Below are 18,463 nucleotides of genomic sequence, written 5' to 3' on the forward strand. Positions count from 1 at the left end.
CAGTTGTCTAGCAATCTGTCTGAGGGATGTGAACTTCCAGGTTTAGAGACTGGTAGTGATTCTTACTAAATTGTCATTGTAACCTTTAACCATGTACTTCAAAAAATGCAGTTTTCTTAGTTTCCTATGGTTGAACAGGGGCTACTGTTGATCTTTGAACAGAACAACAGCTTATTGCTGCAACAATTTAACAGTAAGCACTTTCAGCTGATTTGTTGAATAAGATTTAGCAATATGCTTTGTTGACTCTTGAGTGTGTTGGCTGTCACAGCAAATGCATTTTTGATATTATGACCATTGGCTGTCTTGAATCTGTGCAGTGTTTAGTAACATATTTCTTTCAGCCAAGACTTGATATCAAAATGACTTGCCTCCAATTCTAATACTGTCAAATAACTTGGGGAGTCAGATTCTTCTGTTTGCTTACATAGGTGTTTTCTGATATACATTTTGGTTACATGGAAGAATAACTACTGTCTGTAATCTACTGAATCTTTCTAGCTGTGTTTTTCATACGGTGCACTAAACAGGGCCCGACCGATCAGAATGTTTTGAGGCCGATGCCGATATTTGAAAGGGGGAAAAAAATATACATACATACCGAATATTTTAACTTAGCATTTTTCATTAGATCCAACAAATATATGAGTTAAAGATCAAATGTTTTACAATACTTTGCCCTTCAGTATTAAATTTTGAAACAGAGAGAAATTTATGAACAAAACATATAAAAGAATCAGTAAATAAAAATATTAAACCTTTGGGAAATTATTTAACTAATATGCAAATGAAACCATTTATAAATGAGTTAAGAAAAAACCTCTCGATTTGTACTTGTTGCTGCAAACTGGAGGGTAGGTTCTTGTACAGACAGATTCAGCCCACTATTGTAAATAGGCCTGGCTGTATCTGGTAGGTTACTGAGAGAACTCTACAGAACATATATAGCCTATAGTCAAAGTAATCGTAGTCAACCATAGCCTCCTTTGCACTGCCTGTAAAAGCCAGCATTGATCTTTTATTGTTATGCTTCAGTATTGTTCTGATTCCTTTCCTGCTCATGTCCTAATGTCTCTTCCAATTCATGATTACAGATGATGTGTGAAGTGATGCCCACCATCAGTGAGACAGAAGGGCCTAATGGAGGAGGTGGCACAGGTCATCGAGGGTCCGGCTCCCCGTTACAGTCGGACTCTGAAGGTCATTTTGAATCACTGATGGTGTCCATGTTAGAGGAGAGGGATCGTCTTCTTGAGACTCTGAGGGAGACCCAAGAAAATCTGAGTTTGGCTCAGGGTAAGCTGCATGAGGTCGGCCACGAAAGGGACTCCCTCCAGAGACAACTCAACACTGCTTTGCCACAGGTGAGAGAGAACAAGGACATAGTATGTCTTCTATCTTTTTCTTGCTGGTGATGAATTACCAAGCGTGCTGTACTGTAACTATGACTTATGGACTTTTATGGGGGGCCAGATCCAGAATTTGCCTGTCAGAGTAATAGTTAAGTCATTTTCCAAAAAAGTTCGAGCTTTAAGAGATAGAAAAAAATCATTCTACATTTATCAGACCATGAGAAAGTTCACAATTTTGAGGGAATCACTTATTCAGTCAAATCGTTTGATTTTGAACAATTTGCAACTGTGTACTTGCTGTAAAATGAAAACCATCCATGTCTAAATACAAGCTTAGGTGGAGACTTATCATGCCGCGTGTGGTGTGCTCTGACTGATCTTGACCGCTCGGGGAAGACGTCCCACCTCAAATAGTGGGGTATTGATTTTGGATTGTTTTGGCCCAACTTCACAATGTGTGTGTTGCTCCCCAAGAACAAACAAGCATGCAGCCGATTGTCAGTAACATGCGGCCAATCAGAAAACGAGATGGCGAGGAGGCATGGAAGCGCGGTGGGAAATCCAAAATGAAAACAGCCATGGCGCAACAGAAAGTCGGTGCTCACCCTGTCTCCACTCGTTTTTTCTTTACACTCTTTTTCTGTTAAAAACGAACAAAATACTATCACTACTTGATCCGCCACTTTTGTTTACTCCAGTATCACATTTAATTCCGGGATGTTTTGAGAGATATCCCATCTAAAAGGAATATTGATTGATGAAATCCCTTTGTGCGTGATGTGATTTTGCCGTGTGAGTACTCACCACACATAGCGCGTTAAAACGGTAACCATTATATCTGTATTTTTCTTTTCCAGTTTCGCTCAGTTTGTGTATATATATTATTTCATTTAAATATTTTAAGGATTAATGTGAACCGCCTCTCCCTGCAATTTAAATGCCGTCAATTCACCTGTGGTGTTTTGATAATAACTTCCCCAATTTCCACCTCTACACTCAGTGTAAAAAAAACTCATTTTTGTTGTGGGCCACATTGTTGTCAAAGGTTCCCTCAGAGGGCCATTATGACTGTCAACACCTTCTATATACATACAATATAGGCTACACAACAAACTGATGAATAACTAGTTTTGAAATCAGGGACTAGTCAATACTGTTTAAATAGTTTAAAAAGATGAATAGTGATAAAAATTACTAGCAATATCTTTGTTTTTAAAAAGTGAAGACAATTTTTAATTTTACTAATGACACAAAGTCGATACAAAATTGGTCTTTGCGGGCCACATAAAATTATGTATCTGGCCCCCGGGCCTTAGGTTTGACACCCAAACTTTTTCCTGCGAGGGCTACATAACTTTTCCTCTCTGATGGCGGTTTGTAACAAAAAAGTGTGACGATTGCAGGAGTGCCTAATCGTAAAATGTATTGTTTTCCAGAAAGCACAAGCAAATAACCCTTTCTGTATTCTTCACAGAACAAAAGTCGAGAAATAAATAATAACACTATTCATGAAATAAATAATTGTGTGAAGGCGATGGCCTTCACACATATGTTATTCTACACCATTCTCTATTATTATTATTGTGTGAAGGCGATGGCCTTCACACATATGTTATTCTACACCATTCTCTATTATTATTGTGTGAAGGCGATGGCCTTCACACATATGTTATTCTACACCATTCTCTATTATTGTGTGAAGGCGATGGCCTTCACACATATGTTATTCTACACCATTCTCTATTATTGTGTGAAGGCGATGGCCTTCACACATATGTTATTCTACACCATTCTCTATTATTATTATTATTATTATTATTATTATTATTATATTTTATTCTCCACACTTTTTTGTCCCGCTTCTTCTTCCACATAATTCATCCGATTCACTCCGTTCCACTTTTGACGTATTCCAAATATTCACGAGATGAGCGCTTCCATTTTTCTCGTTCCGAAAATTTTCCGATTTCGCAAAATTCGCGAATTTACGACAAATTTTTCCCCATTCATTCTCAATGGCAGATTCGACATTTCACATTTACGTCATTCCCCTTTTAAATTCACCTCATTCAGCACATTCAAACCACATTCGGAATGATTCTCGACATTCCCAAAATTCCCAAATTCAAAAATTTCACGTTTTCACGTTAAAAATTTCGACAAAATTTCACAAAATTTGGTTTTTCACCTCTAATTTCTACATTCTTTGACCGATTCAACCCATTCCAACTTCCAACTGTTCATCTTTTGCCTACCTATTCCACACCTTCCCACTTACCAAAATTTCCCAAAATTTTATTTTGAAATTCACACCAAATTCTACAAAATTTAGTTTTTTCACTCTAAATTCTACATTTTTCAACCGATTCAACCCATTCCAACTTTATTCACTTTGGTCACTTCATCCTTACCATATTCACCCCTTCACCCCCACTTCCACTATGCTTACACAATTCAACCCTTGACCCCCACTTCCAGTGTGGCGGCCATCTTGGATTGACCCTGAAGTGCTCCCAATGAACCTAGAATGAACCGGAAGTGCCCCAATTCGAACCGGAAGTGACCTTAGGTAAACAGGAAGTGACCTCAGGTAAACCGGAAGTGACCCCAAATCAAACCGGAAGTGACCCAAATCAAACCGGAAGTGACCCCAAATGAACCGGAAGTGACCCCAGGTAAACCGGAAGTGACCCAAAATCAAACCGGAAGTGACCTTTTTAAACCGGAAGTGACCTTTTTAAACCGGAAGTGACCCCAAATAAACCGGAAGTGACCTCAGCTAGACCGGAAGTGCCTCTTATCAAACCGGAAGTGACCCAAATCAAACCGGAAGTGACCCCAAATGAACCGGAAGTGACCTCAAGTAAACCGGAAGTGACCCCAAATTAAACCGGAAGTGACCTTTTTAAACCGGAAGTGACCTTTTTAAACCGGAAGTGACCCCAAATAAACCGGAAGTGACCTCAGCTAGACCGGAAGTGACCCAAATCAAACCGGAAGTGACCTTATTTCAACATTAACTGCCCTAAATAGCTACATTAGGCGCTAACTTTTGCATTTATTGTCCGATTGAACCCGTTTCAACATTTTAACCCCAAAAGTGAACCTCCTGAAGCCGTTTTTTATCGTTTCGTTCCAAATTTCAAAAAATTTTGGCGCAATTGTTTTTTCTTTTAATTCCCACTCATTCTCTATGGGGATTCAAGATTTGCTCTAACTTCTACATTATTTAACCGTTTCAACCCGTTCCAACTTTCAACTGTTCATCTTTTGCCTACCTATTCCAAAATCTCCCACTTACCAAAAATTCCAAACTTTCAAATTTGAAATTCAACCAAATTCACTAAAATTTTGTATTACACTTCTATTTTCCACATTTCTCAAGAAATTCAACTAATTTCAACATCATTCGGCATCATTCCCCAAGAAGTGATTCAAAGTATTCGCCTTCACACGCAATTTCTCCAGAAATTGCATTTTCTAGTTATTATTATTATTATTATATTTTATTCTCCACACTTTTTTGTCCCGCTTCTTCGTCCACATTCTTCATCCGATTCACTCCGTTCCACTTTTGACGTATTCCAAATATTCACGAGATGAGCGCTTCCATTTTTCTCGTTCCGAAAATTTTCCGATTTCGCAAAATTCGCGAATTTACGACAAATTTTTCCCCATTCATTCTCAATGGCAGATTCGACATTTCACATTTACGTCATTCCCCTTTTAAATTCACCTCATTCAGCACATTCAAACCACATTCGGAATGATTCTCGACATTCCCAAAATTCCCAAATTCAAAAATTTCACGTTTTCACGTTAAAAATTTCGACAAAATTTCACAAAATTTGGTTTTTCACCTCTAATTTCTACATTCTTTGACCGATTCAACCCATTCCAACTTTCAACTGTTCATCTTTTGCCTACCTATTCCACACCTTCCCACTTACCAAAATTTCCCAAAATTTTATTTTGAAATTCACACCAAATTCTACAAAATTTCGTTTTTTCACTCTAAATTCTACATTTTTCAACCGATTCAACCCATTCCAACTTTATTCACTTTGGTCACTTCATCCTTACCATATTCACCCCTTCACCCCCACTTCCACTATGCTTACACAATTCAACCCTTGACCCCCACTTCCAGTGTGGCGGCCATCTTGGATTGACCCTGAAGTGCTCCCAATGAACCTAGAATGAACCGGAAGTGCCCCAATTCGAACCGGAAGTGACCTTAGGTAAACAGGAAGTGACCTCAGGTAAACCGGAAGTGACCCCAAATCAAACCGGAAGTGACCTTTTTAAACCGGAAGTGACCTTTTTAAACCGGAATTGACCCCAAATAAACCGGAAGTGACCTCAGCTAGACCGGAAATGCCTCTAATCAAACCGGAAGTGACCCAAATAGACCGGAAGTGACCCAAATCAAACCGGAAGTGACCCCAAATGAACCGGAAGTGACCTCAAGTAAACCGGAAGTGACCCCAAATCAAACCGGAAGTGACCTTTTTAAACCGGAAGTGACCTTTTTAAACCGGAAGTGACCCCAAATAAACCGGAAGTGACCTCAGCTAGACCGGAAGTGCCTCTTATCAAACCGGAAGTGACCCAAATAGACCGGAAGTGACCCAAATCAAACCGGAAGTGACCTTATTTCAACATTAACCGCCCTAAATAGCTACATTAGGCGCTAACTTTTGCATTTATTGTCCGATTGAACCCGTTTCAACATTTTAACCCCAAAAGTGAACCTCCTGAAGCCGTTTTTTATCGTTTTGTTCCAAATTTCAAAAAATGTTGGCGCAATTGTTTTTTCTTTTAATTCCCACTCATTCTCTATGGGGATTCAAGATTTGCTCTAACTTCTACATTATTTAACCGTTTCAACCCGTTCCAACTTTCAACTGTTCATCTTTTGCCTACCTATTCCACAATCTCCCACTTACCAAAAATTCCAAACTTTCAAATTTGAAATTCAACCAAATTCACCAAAATTCTGTAGTACACTTCTATTTTCCACATTTCTCAAGAAATTCAACTAATTTCAACATCATTCGGCATCATTCCCCAAGAAGTGATTCAAAGTATTCGCCTTCACACGCAATTTCTCCAGAAATTGCATTTTCTAGTTGTGTGAAGGCGATGGCCTTCACACATATGTTATTCTACACCATTCTCTATTATTGTGTGAAGGCGATGGCCTTCACACATATGTTATTCTACACCATTCTCTATTATTATTGTGTGAAGGCGATGGCCTTCACACATATGTTATTCTACACCATTCTCTATTATTGTGTGAAGGCGATGGCCTTCACACATATGTTATTCTACACCATTCTCTATTATTGTGTGAAGGCGATGGCCTTCACACATATGTTATTCTACACCATTCTCTATTATTATTATTGTGTGAAGGCGATGGCCTTCACACATATGTTATTCTACACCATTCTCTATTATTGTGTGAAGGCGATGGCCTTCACACATATGTTATTCTACACCATTCTCTATTATTATTATTATTGTGTGAAGGCGATGGCCTTCACACATATGTTATTCTACACCATTCTCTATTATTATTATTATTATTATTATTATTATTATATTTTATTCTCCACACTTTTTTGTCCCGCTTCTTCTTCCACATAATTCATCCGATTCACTCCGTTCCACTTTTGACGTATTCCAAATATTCACGAGATGAGCGCTTCCATTTTTCTCGTTCCGAAAATTTTCCGATTTCGCAAAATTCGCGAATTTACGACAAATTTTTCCCCATTCATTCTCAATGGCAGATTCGACATTTCACATTTACGTCATTCCCCTTTTAAATTCACCTCATTCAGCACATTCAAACCACATTCGGAATGATTCTCGACATTCCCAAAATTCCCAAATTCAAAAATTTTACGTTTTCACGTTAAAAATTTCGACAAAATTTCACAAAATTTGGTTTTTCACCTCTAATTTCTACATTCTTTGACCGATTCAACCCATTCCAACTTTCAACTGTTCATCTTTTGCCTACCTATTCCACACCTTCCCACTTACCAGAATTTCCCAAAATTTTATTTTGAAATTCACACCAAATTCTACAAAATTTCGTTTTTTCACTCTAAATTCTACATTTTTCAACCGATTCAACCCATTCCAACTTTATTCACTTTGGTCACTTCATCCTTACCATATTCACCCCTTCACCCCCACTTCCACTATGCTTACACAATTCAACCCTTGACCCCCACTTCCAGTGTGGCGGCCATCTTGGATTGACCCTGAAGTGCTCCCAATGAACCTAGAATGAACCGGAAGTGCCCCAATTCGAACCGGAAGTGACCTTAGGTAAACAGGAAGTGACCTCAGGTAAACCGGAAGTGACCCCAAATCAAACCGGAAGTGACCCAAATCAAACCGGAAGTGACCCCAAATGAACCGGAAGTGACCCCAGGTAAACCGGAAGTGACCCTAAATCAAACCGGAAGTGACCTTTTTAGACCGGAAGTGACCTTTTTAAACCGGAAGTGACCCCAAATAAACCGGAAGTGACCTCAGCTAGACCGGAAGTGCCTCTTATCACACCGGAAGTGACCCAAATAGACCGGAAGTGACCCAAATCAAACCGGAAGTGACCCCAAATGAACCGGAAGTGACCTCAAGTAAACCGGAAGTGACCCCAAATCAAACCGGAAGTGACCTTTTTAAACCGGAAGTGACCTTTTTAAACCGGAAATGACCCCAAATAAACCGGAAGTGACCTCAGCTAGACCGGAAGTGCCTCTTATCAAACCGGAAGTGACCCAAATAGACCGGAAGTGACCCAAATCAAACCGGAAGTGACCCCAAATGAACCGGAAGTGACCTCAAGTAAACCGGAAGTGACCCCAAATCAAACCGGAAGTGACCTTTTTAAACCGGAAGTGACCTTTTTAAACCGGAAGTGACCCCAAATAAACCGGAAGTGACCTCAGCTAGACCGGAAGTGACCCAAATAGACCGGAAGTGACCCAAATCAAACCGGAAGTGACCTTATTTCAACATTAACTGCCCTAAATAGCTACATTAGGCGCTAACTTTTGCATTTATTGTCCGATTGAACCCGTTTCAACATTTTAACCCCAAAAGTGAACCTCCTGAAGCCGTTTTTTATCGTTTTGTTCCAAATTTCAAAAAATTTTGGCGCAATTGTTTTTTCTTTTAATTCCCACTCATTCTCTATGGGGATTCAAGATTTGCTCTAACTTCTACATTATTTAACCGTTTCAACCCGTTCCAACTTTCAACTGTTCATCTTTTGCCTACCTATTCCACAATCTCCCACTTACCAAAAATTCCAAACTTTCAAATTTGAAATTCAACCAAATTCACCAAAATTCTGTAGTATACTTCTATTTTCCATATTTCTCAAGAAATTCAACTCATTTCAACATCATTCGGCATCATTCCCCAAGAAGTGATTCAAAGTATTCGCCTTCACACGCAATTTCTCCAGAAATTGCATTTTCTAGTTATTATTATTATTCTTCTATTTTATTCCCGCCACTTTTTTGTCCCGCTTCTTCTTCCACATAATTCATCCGATTCACTCCGTTCCACTTTTGACGTATTCCAAATATTCACGAGATGGGCGCTTCCATTTTTCTCGTTCCGAAAATTTTCCGATTTCGCAAAATTCGCGAATTTACGACAAATTTTTCCCCATTCATTCTCAATGGCAGATTCGACATTTCACATTTACGTCATTCCCCTTTTAAATTCACCTCATTCAGCACATTCAAGCCACATTCGGAATGATTCTCGACTATCCCAAAATTCCCAAATTCAAAAATTCCACGTTTTCACGTTAAAAATTCCGACAAAATTTCACGAAATTTCGTTTTTCACCTCTAATTTCTACATTTTTCGACCGATTCAACCCATTCCAACTTCCAACTGTTCATCTTTTGCCTACCTATTCCACAACTTCCCACTTACAAAAAATTCCAAATTTTCAAATTTGAAATTCAACCAAATTCTTCGTAATTTCGTTTTTCTACTCTAATTTCTACATTTTTCAACCGATTCAACCCATTCCAACTTTCAACTGTTCATCTTTTGCCTGCCTATTCCACAACTTCTCACCTACCAAAAATTCCAAAATTTCAAATTTGAAATTCAACCAAATTCTCCAAAATTTCGTTTTTCTACTCTAACTTCTACGTTTTTCAACCGATTCAACCCATTCCAACTTTCAACTGTTCATCTTTTGCCTACCTATTCCACACCTTCCCACTTACCAAAATTTCCAAATTTTCAATTTTGAAATTCAACCAAATTCTACAAAATTTGGTTTTTCTACTCTAATTTCTACATTTTTCAACCGATTCAACCCATTCCAACTTTATTCACTTTGGTCACCTCATCCTTACCATATTCACCCCCTTCACCCCCACTTCCACTATGCTTACAAAATTCAACCCTTGACCCCCACTTCCAGTGTGGCGGCCATCTTGGATTGACCCTGAAGTGCTCCCAATGAACCTAGAATGAACCGGAAGTGCCCCAAATCGAACCGGAAGTGACCTTAGGTAAACAGGAAGTGACCTCAGGTAAACCGGAAGTGACCCCAAATCAAACCGGAAGTGACCTTTTTAAACCGGAAGTGACCTTTTTAAACCGGAAGTGACCCCAAATAAACCGGAAGTGACCTCAGCTAGACCGGAAGTGCCTCTAATCAAACCGGAAGTGACCCAAATAGACCGGAAGTTACCAAAATCAAACCGGAAGTGACCCCAAATGAACCGGAAGTGACCTCAAGTAAACCGGAAGTGACCCCAAATCAAACCGGAAGTGACCTTTTTAAACCGGAAGTGACCTTTTTAAACCGGAAGTGACCCCAAATAAACCGGAAGTGACCTCAGCTAGACCAGAAGTGCCTCTTATCAAACCGGAAGTGACCCAAATAGACCGGAAGTGACCCAAATCAAACCGGAAGTGACCTTATTTCAACATTAACTGCCTTAAATAGCTACATTAGGCGCTAACGTTTGCATTTATTGTCCGATTGAACCCGTTTCAACATTTTAACCCCAAAAGTGAACCTCCTGAAGCCGTTTTTTATCGTTTTGTTCCAAATTTCAAAAAATTTTGGCGCAATTGTTTTTTCTTTTAATTCCCACTCATTCTCTATGGGGATTCAAGATTTGCTCTAACTTCTACATTATTTAACCGTTTCAACCCGTTCCAACTTTCAACTGTTCATCTTTTGCCTACCTATTCCACAATCTCCCACTTACCAAAAATTCCAAACTTTAAAATTTGAAATTCAACCAAATTCACCAAAATTCTGTAGTACACTTCTATTTTCCACATTTCTCAAGAAATTCAACTAATTTCAACATCATTCGGCATCATTCCCCAAGAAGTGATTCAAAGTATTCGCCTTCACACGCAATTTCTCCAGAAATTGCATTTTCTAGTTATTATTATTATTATATTTTATTCTCCACACTTTTTTGTCCCGCTTCTTCTTCCACATAATTCATCCGATTCACTCCGTTCCACTTTTGACGTATTCCAAATATTCACGAGATGAGCGCTTCCATTTTTCTCGTTCCGAAAATTTTCCGATTTCGCAAAATTCGCGAATTTACGACAAATTTTTCCCCATTCATTCTCAATGGCAGATTCGACATTTCACATTTACGTCATTCCCCTTTTAAATTCACCTCATTCAGCACATTCAAACCACATTCGGAATGATTCTCGACATTCCCAAAATTCCCAAATTCAAAAATTTCACGTTTTCACGTTAAAAATTTCGACAAAATTTTACAAAATTTGGTTTTTCACCTCTAATTTCTACATTCTTTGACCGATTCAACCCATTCCAACTTTCAACTGTTCATCTTTTGCCTACCTTTTCCACACCTTCCCACTTACCAAAATTTCCCAAAATTTTATTTTGAAATTCACACCAAATTCTACAAAATTTAGTTTTTTCACTCTAAATTCTACATTTTTCAACCGATTCAACCCATTCCAACTTTATTCACTTTGGTCACTTCATCCTTACCATATTCACCCCTTCACCCCCACTTCCACTATGCTTACACAATTCAACCCTTGACCCCCACTTCCAGTGTGGCGGCCATCTTGGATTGACCCTGAAGTGCTCCCAATGAACCAAGAATGAACCGGAAGTGCCCCAATTCAAACAGGAAGTGACCTTAGGTAAACAGGAAGTGACCTCAGGTAAACCGGAAGTGACCCCAAATCAAACCGGAAGTGACCCAAATCAAACCGGAAGTGACCCCAAATGAACCGGAAGTGACCTCAGGTAAACCGGAAGTGACCCTAAATCAAACCGGAAGTGACCTTTTTAAACCGGAAGTGACCTTTTTAAACCGGAAGTGACCCCAAATAAACCGGAAGTGACCTCAGCTAGACCGGAAGTGCCTCTTATCAAACCGGAAGTGACCCAAATAGACCGGAAGTGACCCAAATCAAACCGGAAGTGACCCCAAATGAACCGGAAGTGACCTCAAGTAAACCGGAAGTGACCCCAAATCAAACCGGAAAAGACCTTTTTAAACCGGAAGTGACCTTTTTAAACCGGAAGTGACCCCAAATAAACCGGAAGTGACCTCAGCTAGACCGGAAGTGCCTCTTATCAAACCGGAAGTGACCCAAATAGACCGGAAGTGACCCAAATCAAACCGGATGTGACCTTATTTCAACATTAACTGCCCTAAATAGCTACATTAGGCGCTAACTTTTGCATTTATTGTCCGATTGAACCCGTTTCAACATTTTAACCCCAAAAGTGAACCTCCTGAAGCCGTTTTTTATCGTTTTGTTCCAAATTTCAAAAAATTTTGGCGCAATTGTTTTTTCTTTTAATTCCCACTCATTCTCTATGGGGATTCAAGATTTGCTCTAACTTCTGCATTATTTAACCGTTTCAACCCGTTCCAACTTTCAACTGTTCATCTTTTGCCTACCTATTCCACAATCTCCCACTTACCAAAAATTCCAAACTTTCAAATTTGAAATTCAACCAAATTCACCAAAATTCTGTAGTACACTTCTATTTTCCACATTTCTCAAGAAATTCAACTAATTTCAACATCATTCGGCATCATTCCCCAAGAAGTGATTCAAAGTATTCGCCTTCACACGCAATTTCTCCAGAAATTGCATTTTCTAGTTATTATTATTATTATTATATTTTATTCTCCACACTTTTTTGTCCCGCTTCTTCTTCCACATAATTCATCCGATTCACTCCGTTCCACTTTTGACGTATTCCAAATATTCACGAGATGAGCGCTTCCATTTTTCTCGTTCCGAAAATTTTCCGATTTCGCAAAATTCGCGAATTTACGACAAATTTTTCCCCATTCATTCTCAATGGCAGATTCGACATTTCACATTTACGTCATTCCCCTTTTAAATTCACCTCATTCAGCACATTCAAACCACATTCGGAATGATTCTCGACATTCCCAAAATTCCCAAATTCAAAAATTTCACGTTTTCACGTTAAAAATTCCGACAAAATTTCACGAAATTTCGTTTTTCACCTCTAATTTCTACATTTTTCGACCGATTCAACCCGTTCCAACTTCCAACTGTTCATCTTTTGCCTACCTATTCCACAACTTCCCACTTACAAAAAAATTCCAAATTTTCAAATTTGAAATTCAACCAAATTCTTCGTAATTTCGTTTTTCTACTCTAATTTCTACATTTTTCAACCGATTCAACCCATTCCAACTTTCAACTGTTCATCTTTTGCCTGCCTATTCCACAACTTCTCACCTACCAAAAATTCCAAAATTTCAAATTTGAAATTCAACCAAATTCTCCAAAATTTCGTTTTTCTACTCTAACTTCTACGTTTTTCAACCGATTCAACCCATTCCAACTTTCAACTGTTCATCTTTTGCCTACCTATTCCACACCTTCCCACTTACCAAAATTTCCAAATTTTCAATTTTGAAATTCAACCAAATTCTACAAAATTTGGTTTTTCTACTCTAATTTCTACATTTTTCAACCGATTCAACTCATTCCAACTTTATTCACTTTGGTCACCTCATCCTTACCATATTCACCCCCTTCACCCCCACTTCCACTATGCTTACAAAATTCAACCCTTGACCCCCACTTCCAGTGTGGCGGCCATCTTGGATTGACCCTGAAGTGCTCCCAATGAACCTAGAATAAACCGGAAGTGCCCCAAATCGAACCGGAAGTGACCTTAGGTAAACAGGAAGTGACCTCAGGTAAACCGGAAGTGACCCCAAATCAAACCGGAAGTGACCTTTTCAAACCGGAAGTGACCTTTTAAAACCGGAAGTGACCCCAAATAAACCGGAAGTGACCTCAGCTAGACCGGAAGTGCCTCTAATCAAACCGGAAGTGACCCAAATAGACCGGAAGTGACCCAAATCAAACCGGAAGTGACCCCAAATGAACCGGAAGTGACCTCAAGTAAACCGGAAGTGACCCCAAATCAAACCGGAAGTGACCTTTTTAAACCGGAAGTGACCTTTTTAAACCGGAAGTGACCCCAAATAAACCGGAAGTGACCTCAGCTAGACCGGAAGTGCCTCTTATCAAACCGGAAGTGACCCAAATAGACCGGAAGTGACCCAAATCAAACCGGAAGTGACCCCAAATGAACCGGAAGTGACCACAGGTAAACCGGAAGTGACCCCAAAACAAACCGGAAGTGACCTTTTTAAACCGGAAGTGACCTTTTTAAACCGGAAGTGACCCCAAATAAACCGGAAGTGACCTCAGCTAGACCGGAAGTGCCTCTTATCAGACCGGAAGTGACTCAAATAGACCGGAAGTGACCTTATTTCAACATTAACTGACCTAAATAGCTACATTAGGCGCTAACTTTTGTATTTATTGTCCGATTGAACCCGTTTCAACATTTTAACCCCAAAAGTGAACCTCCTGAAGCCGTTTTTTATCGTTTTGTTCCAAATTTCAAAAAATTTTGGCGCAATTGTTTTTTCTTTCAATTCCCACTCATTCTCTATGGGGATTCAAGATTTGCTCTAACTTCTACATTATTTAACCGTTTCAACCCGTTCCAACTTTCAACTGTTCATCTTTTGCCTACCTATTCCACAATCTCCCACTTACCAAAAATTCCAAACTTTCAAATTTGAAATTCAACCAAATTCTCCTAAATTTTGTATTACACTTCTATTTTCCACATTTCTCAAGAAATTCAACTAATTTCAACATCATTCGGCATCATTCCCCAAGAAGTGATTCAAAGTATTCGCCTTCACACGCAATTTCTCCAGAAATTGCATTTTCTAGTTCTTCTATTTTATTCCCGCCACTTTTTTGTCCCGCTTCTTCTTCCACACAATTCATCCGATTCACTCCGTTCCACTTTTGACGTATTCCAAATATTCACGAGATGAGCGCTTCCATTTTTCTCGTTCCGAAAATTTTCCGATTTCGCAAAATTCGCGAATTTACGACAAATTTTTCCCCATTCATTCTCAATGGCAGATTCGACATTTCACATTTACGTCATTCCCCTTTTAAATTCACCTCATTCAGCACATTCAAACCACATTCGGAATGATTCTCGACATTCCCAAAATTCCCAAATTCAAAAATTTCACGTTTTCACGTTAAAAATTTCGACAAAATTTCACAAATTTCCGTTTTCACCTCTAATTTGTACAATTTTTGACCGATTTCAACCCATTCCAACTTTCAACTGTTCATCTTTTTCCTACCTATTCCACACCTTCCCACTTACAAAAATTTCCAAATTTTTTATTTTGAAATTCACACCAAATTCTACAAAATTTCGTTTTTCTACTCTAATTTCTACATTTTTCAACCGATTCAACCCATTCCAACTTTATTCACTTTGATTACCTCATCCTTACCGTATTCACCCCCTTCACCCCCACTTCCACTATGCTTACACAATTCAACCCTTGACCCCCACTTCCTGTGTGGCGGCCATCTTGGATTGACCCTGAAGTGCTCCCAATGAACCTAGAATGAACCGGAAGTGCCCCAATTCGAACCGGAAGTGACCTTAGGTAAACAGGAAGTGACCTCAGGTAAACCGGAAGTGACCCCAAATCAAACCGGAAGTGACCTTTTTAAACCGGAAGTGACCTTTTTAAACCGGAAGTGACCCCAAATAAACCGGAAGTGACCTCAGCTAGACCGGAAGTGTCTCTAATCAAACCGGAAGTGACCCAAATAGACCGGAAGTGACCCAAATCAAACCGGAAGTGACCTTATTTCAACATTAACTGCCCTAAATAGCTACATTAGGCGCTAACTTTTGCATTTATTGTCCGATTGAACCCGTTTCAACATTTTAACCCCAAAAGTGAACCTCCTGAAGCCGTTTTTTATCGTTTTGTTCCAAATTTCAAAAAATTTTGGCGCAATTGTTTTTTCTTTCAATTCCCACTCATTCTCTATGGGGATTCAAGATTTGCTCTAACTTCTACATTATTTAACCGTTTCAACCCGTTCCAACTTTCAACTGTTCATCTTTTGCCTACCTATTCCACAATCTCCCACTTACCAAAAATTCCAAACTTTCAAATTTGAAATTCAACCAAATTCACCAAAATTTTGTATTACACTTCTATTTTCCACATTTCTCAAGAAATTCAACTAATTTCAACATCATTCGGCATCATTCCCCAAGAAGTGATTCAAAGTATTCGCCTTCACACGCAATTTCTCCAGAAATTGCATTTTCTAGTTAACAAATAACCTTCTCTGGGTTCTTCACAGAAAAAAATCCAGGAAACAAACACTGTTTATGAAATAAATCATTACCAAATAACCCTCTCTGGGTTCTTCACAGAAAAAAAGTCCATGGAACATAAACTTTCTGTTGTGCCGTGCACAATCTTAACAGGTCTAAATTCAGTTTAGTTGACAGAGCAGAATCTCTTACTTAAATGAGCAGGTTTTCAAAGTTTTTGTTTCCTTCCTTATAATCCTTTTCCAGTAGGCTTGTAGACATTGCTGTCTGCAGCTCTCTCTCTCATCAACTTGCCTGTGAAAACCACAAAGCAAGCAGGCTGAGAAACTGAACTGATACAGCACCGACACAGCACAACCAGTACCACAACCTGTATGATTGTCGAAATGGATTTTATCCCAGTGTATTTTATTCTGATTAGATTTTTTATACTCAGAATGACTCATTTAAATCAGAAAAGTGAGCTTACCTTTGTACGTTCATCAGTTCACATTGTGGGCCTGCGTCTGCCAGATGACTGAGCTTGGCGCACAAATGTAGCATTCTGCTGAGCTAACAGTCCACTTTTGAGCTTTGAGAGTTTGTCTGCTCGCATTTGGCCTTGCAAGCTATCCTACTTGTCTTTGCGATGGGATTCATATTGTCGCCGCAGATTGTATTGTTTGAATACCGCCACCGCCTCTTGACATGAGACAGTCTTTTCTTTGCATTGAACAAAAAAATAATCATTTGTCCACTGCAGGTTAAATGCTCTGCATTCTGAATCTTTTTACCATCTATGTGCCCGTATGAGCTGGTAAAAAGCCCATTCTCCATGATGTCATGTCCAATCCCTGGGTTTGAGTTGCCACCCACGCTCTTGAACTGGTGGCAGGTCCATTCATCCATGGTTGCTAGGTCTGACTTTCATCAGTTACTTTGGGGTTCTTGTTTAGAAAAATCACTTGTAAATGTTGGCAGTCATAAGTTAAGGTTTTCATTTGCTTTTCCAAAAGTGCAGCTGCTATTTTGGACTTCTTCTGCTCAGGAGAGACTAGGAGCTTGCCCCTTTGTCTTTCACATTTACAGAATCGGTAGCGCCTTATCAAAGTTCCAAAATTTCATAGAGAAGTAATTGTTTCTGCGACCAATCACAGTCATGGTTTCATGAAATAAAAATCAAAAACATATTCAAAATTTAAGCTGAGTGAAAGACATGCAATGACACGGGCACTCCAGTTGGACAAACTACATAACATTACACCTATCAAATAAATCCATTGTAGTTGTTTATCTTTTACATTTGTGCCTTAACTCGAACCTTTGTCTCCATGTAGTAAAGAGAATCACAACTAAAAGAACTCTAAATTTTGCTTTAACACTATATAGGTAAAGATCCTCATTACAAGTTAACTTTACCAGCTACAGGAGGGTTGCACATTTTTTATTTTCCTTTTGAAGTGTCAAAATCATTATTAATTACATTCATCCCAGATTTTAAAAAAGTGCTGCTGAAAAACAAAATAAAGCAATATTTCAACAGACAATAAAGGTTATACTCAGGAGCGACTTATATATGTTTTTTTTCACAAATTTTTACTTGATCATTAAGACATCACTTACAAGTATAGTTGACCACTTCCCATGTTATTTTTAGTATAGTTGATCACTTCACATGCTTTTATATCTTTATCTTGAACATATTCAAAACATAAAAAATAGAGAAAACATCAAATAAAGAAATTAACATTTTAAAGCACCATATCCAAGTCCACTGTCTGCTTTATGTACACTTGCTCCATTTTTGCTCCTCTTATATTTATTATTATTTATTATTATTTGTTTATCATTTATTCAACACTCTTATTTATTCATTGTTTGTGCCTTCTTGGGTTTTTTTTTGTGTTGCCTGTATGCATATGTGTACTATCTCACCAAGGGATAGTGGAAACGTAATTTCAATCTCTTTGTGTGTCTTAGTATATAAAAAAAAAATCGACGATAAAGCAGACTTTGACTTTGATAAAACAACCAAAAAAATATATATTTTCAGACGAAACTGGATGAGGGCGCTCTAAATTTCACCGTTGGCCGTGACTCATCAACTGGGTGGGCTTAAGAAAAATGGTACCAAAAAGAAACTCATATTTTGCAGGTTACAAACTTCAAGTTGTAAAATATGCAGTTGAAAATAATAATCGAGCAGCAGAAAGAAAGTTTGGAGAACCGTGATGTACCAATGGATTACTATTTCAAGTGACGTCAGTAGCGCGGCGCGGCGGTTGTTTACATACAAACGTGCCCACATAAGGACTACCGGCATCATTCGCGGTGATCATTTCTAAGTGACACGGAGGACAAAGAGTTT

The 18,463-nt window shown here is 38.7% G+C and overlaps 1 protein-coding gene across 7 annotated transcripts in view; it reads left to right on the top strand.

Moving 5' to 3' along the window:
• The window catches only part of ppfia1 (PTPRF interacting protein alpha 1), a 73,878-nt gene that overhangs the window by 1,754 nt on the left and 53,661 nt on the right, over positions 1-18,463 (top strand). For all 7 annotated transcript variants that reach the window (XM_088371852.1, XM_088371855.1, XM_088371856.1 and 4 more), the window contains exon 2: positions 1,095-1,364. In XM_088371852.1, the coding sequence (XP_088227978.1) occupies positions 1,095-1,364 (270 nt within the window). The remainder of the gene's footprint in view (positions 1-1,094; positions 1,365-18,463) is intronic.

The sequence above is a fragment of the Syngnathus floridae genome, chromosome 3 (genome assembly GCF_059516105.1).
Source record: "Syngnathus floridae isolate MCC-2025c chromosome 3, RoL_Sflo_1.0, whole genome shotgun sequence".
Lineage (NCBI taxonomy): Eukaryota > Metazoa > Chordata > Actinopteri > Syngnathiformes > Syngnathidae > Syngnathus > Syngnathus floridae.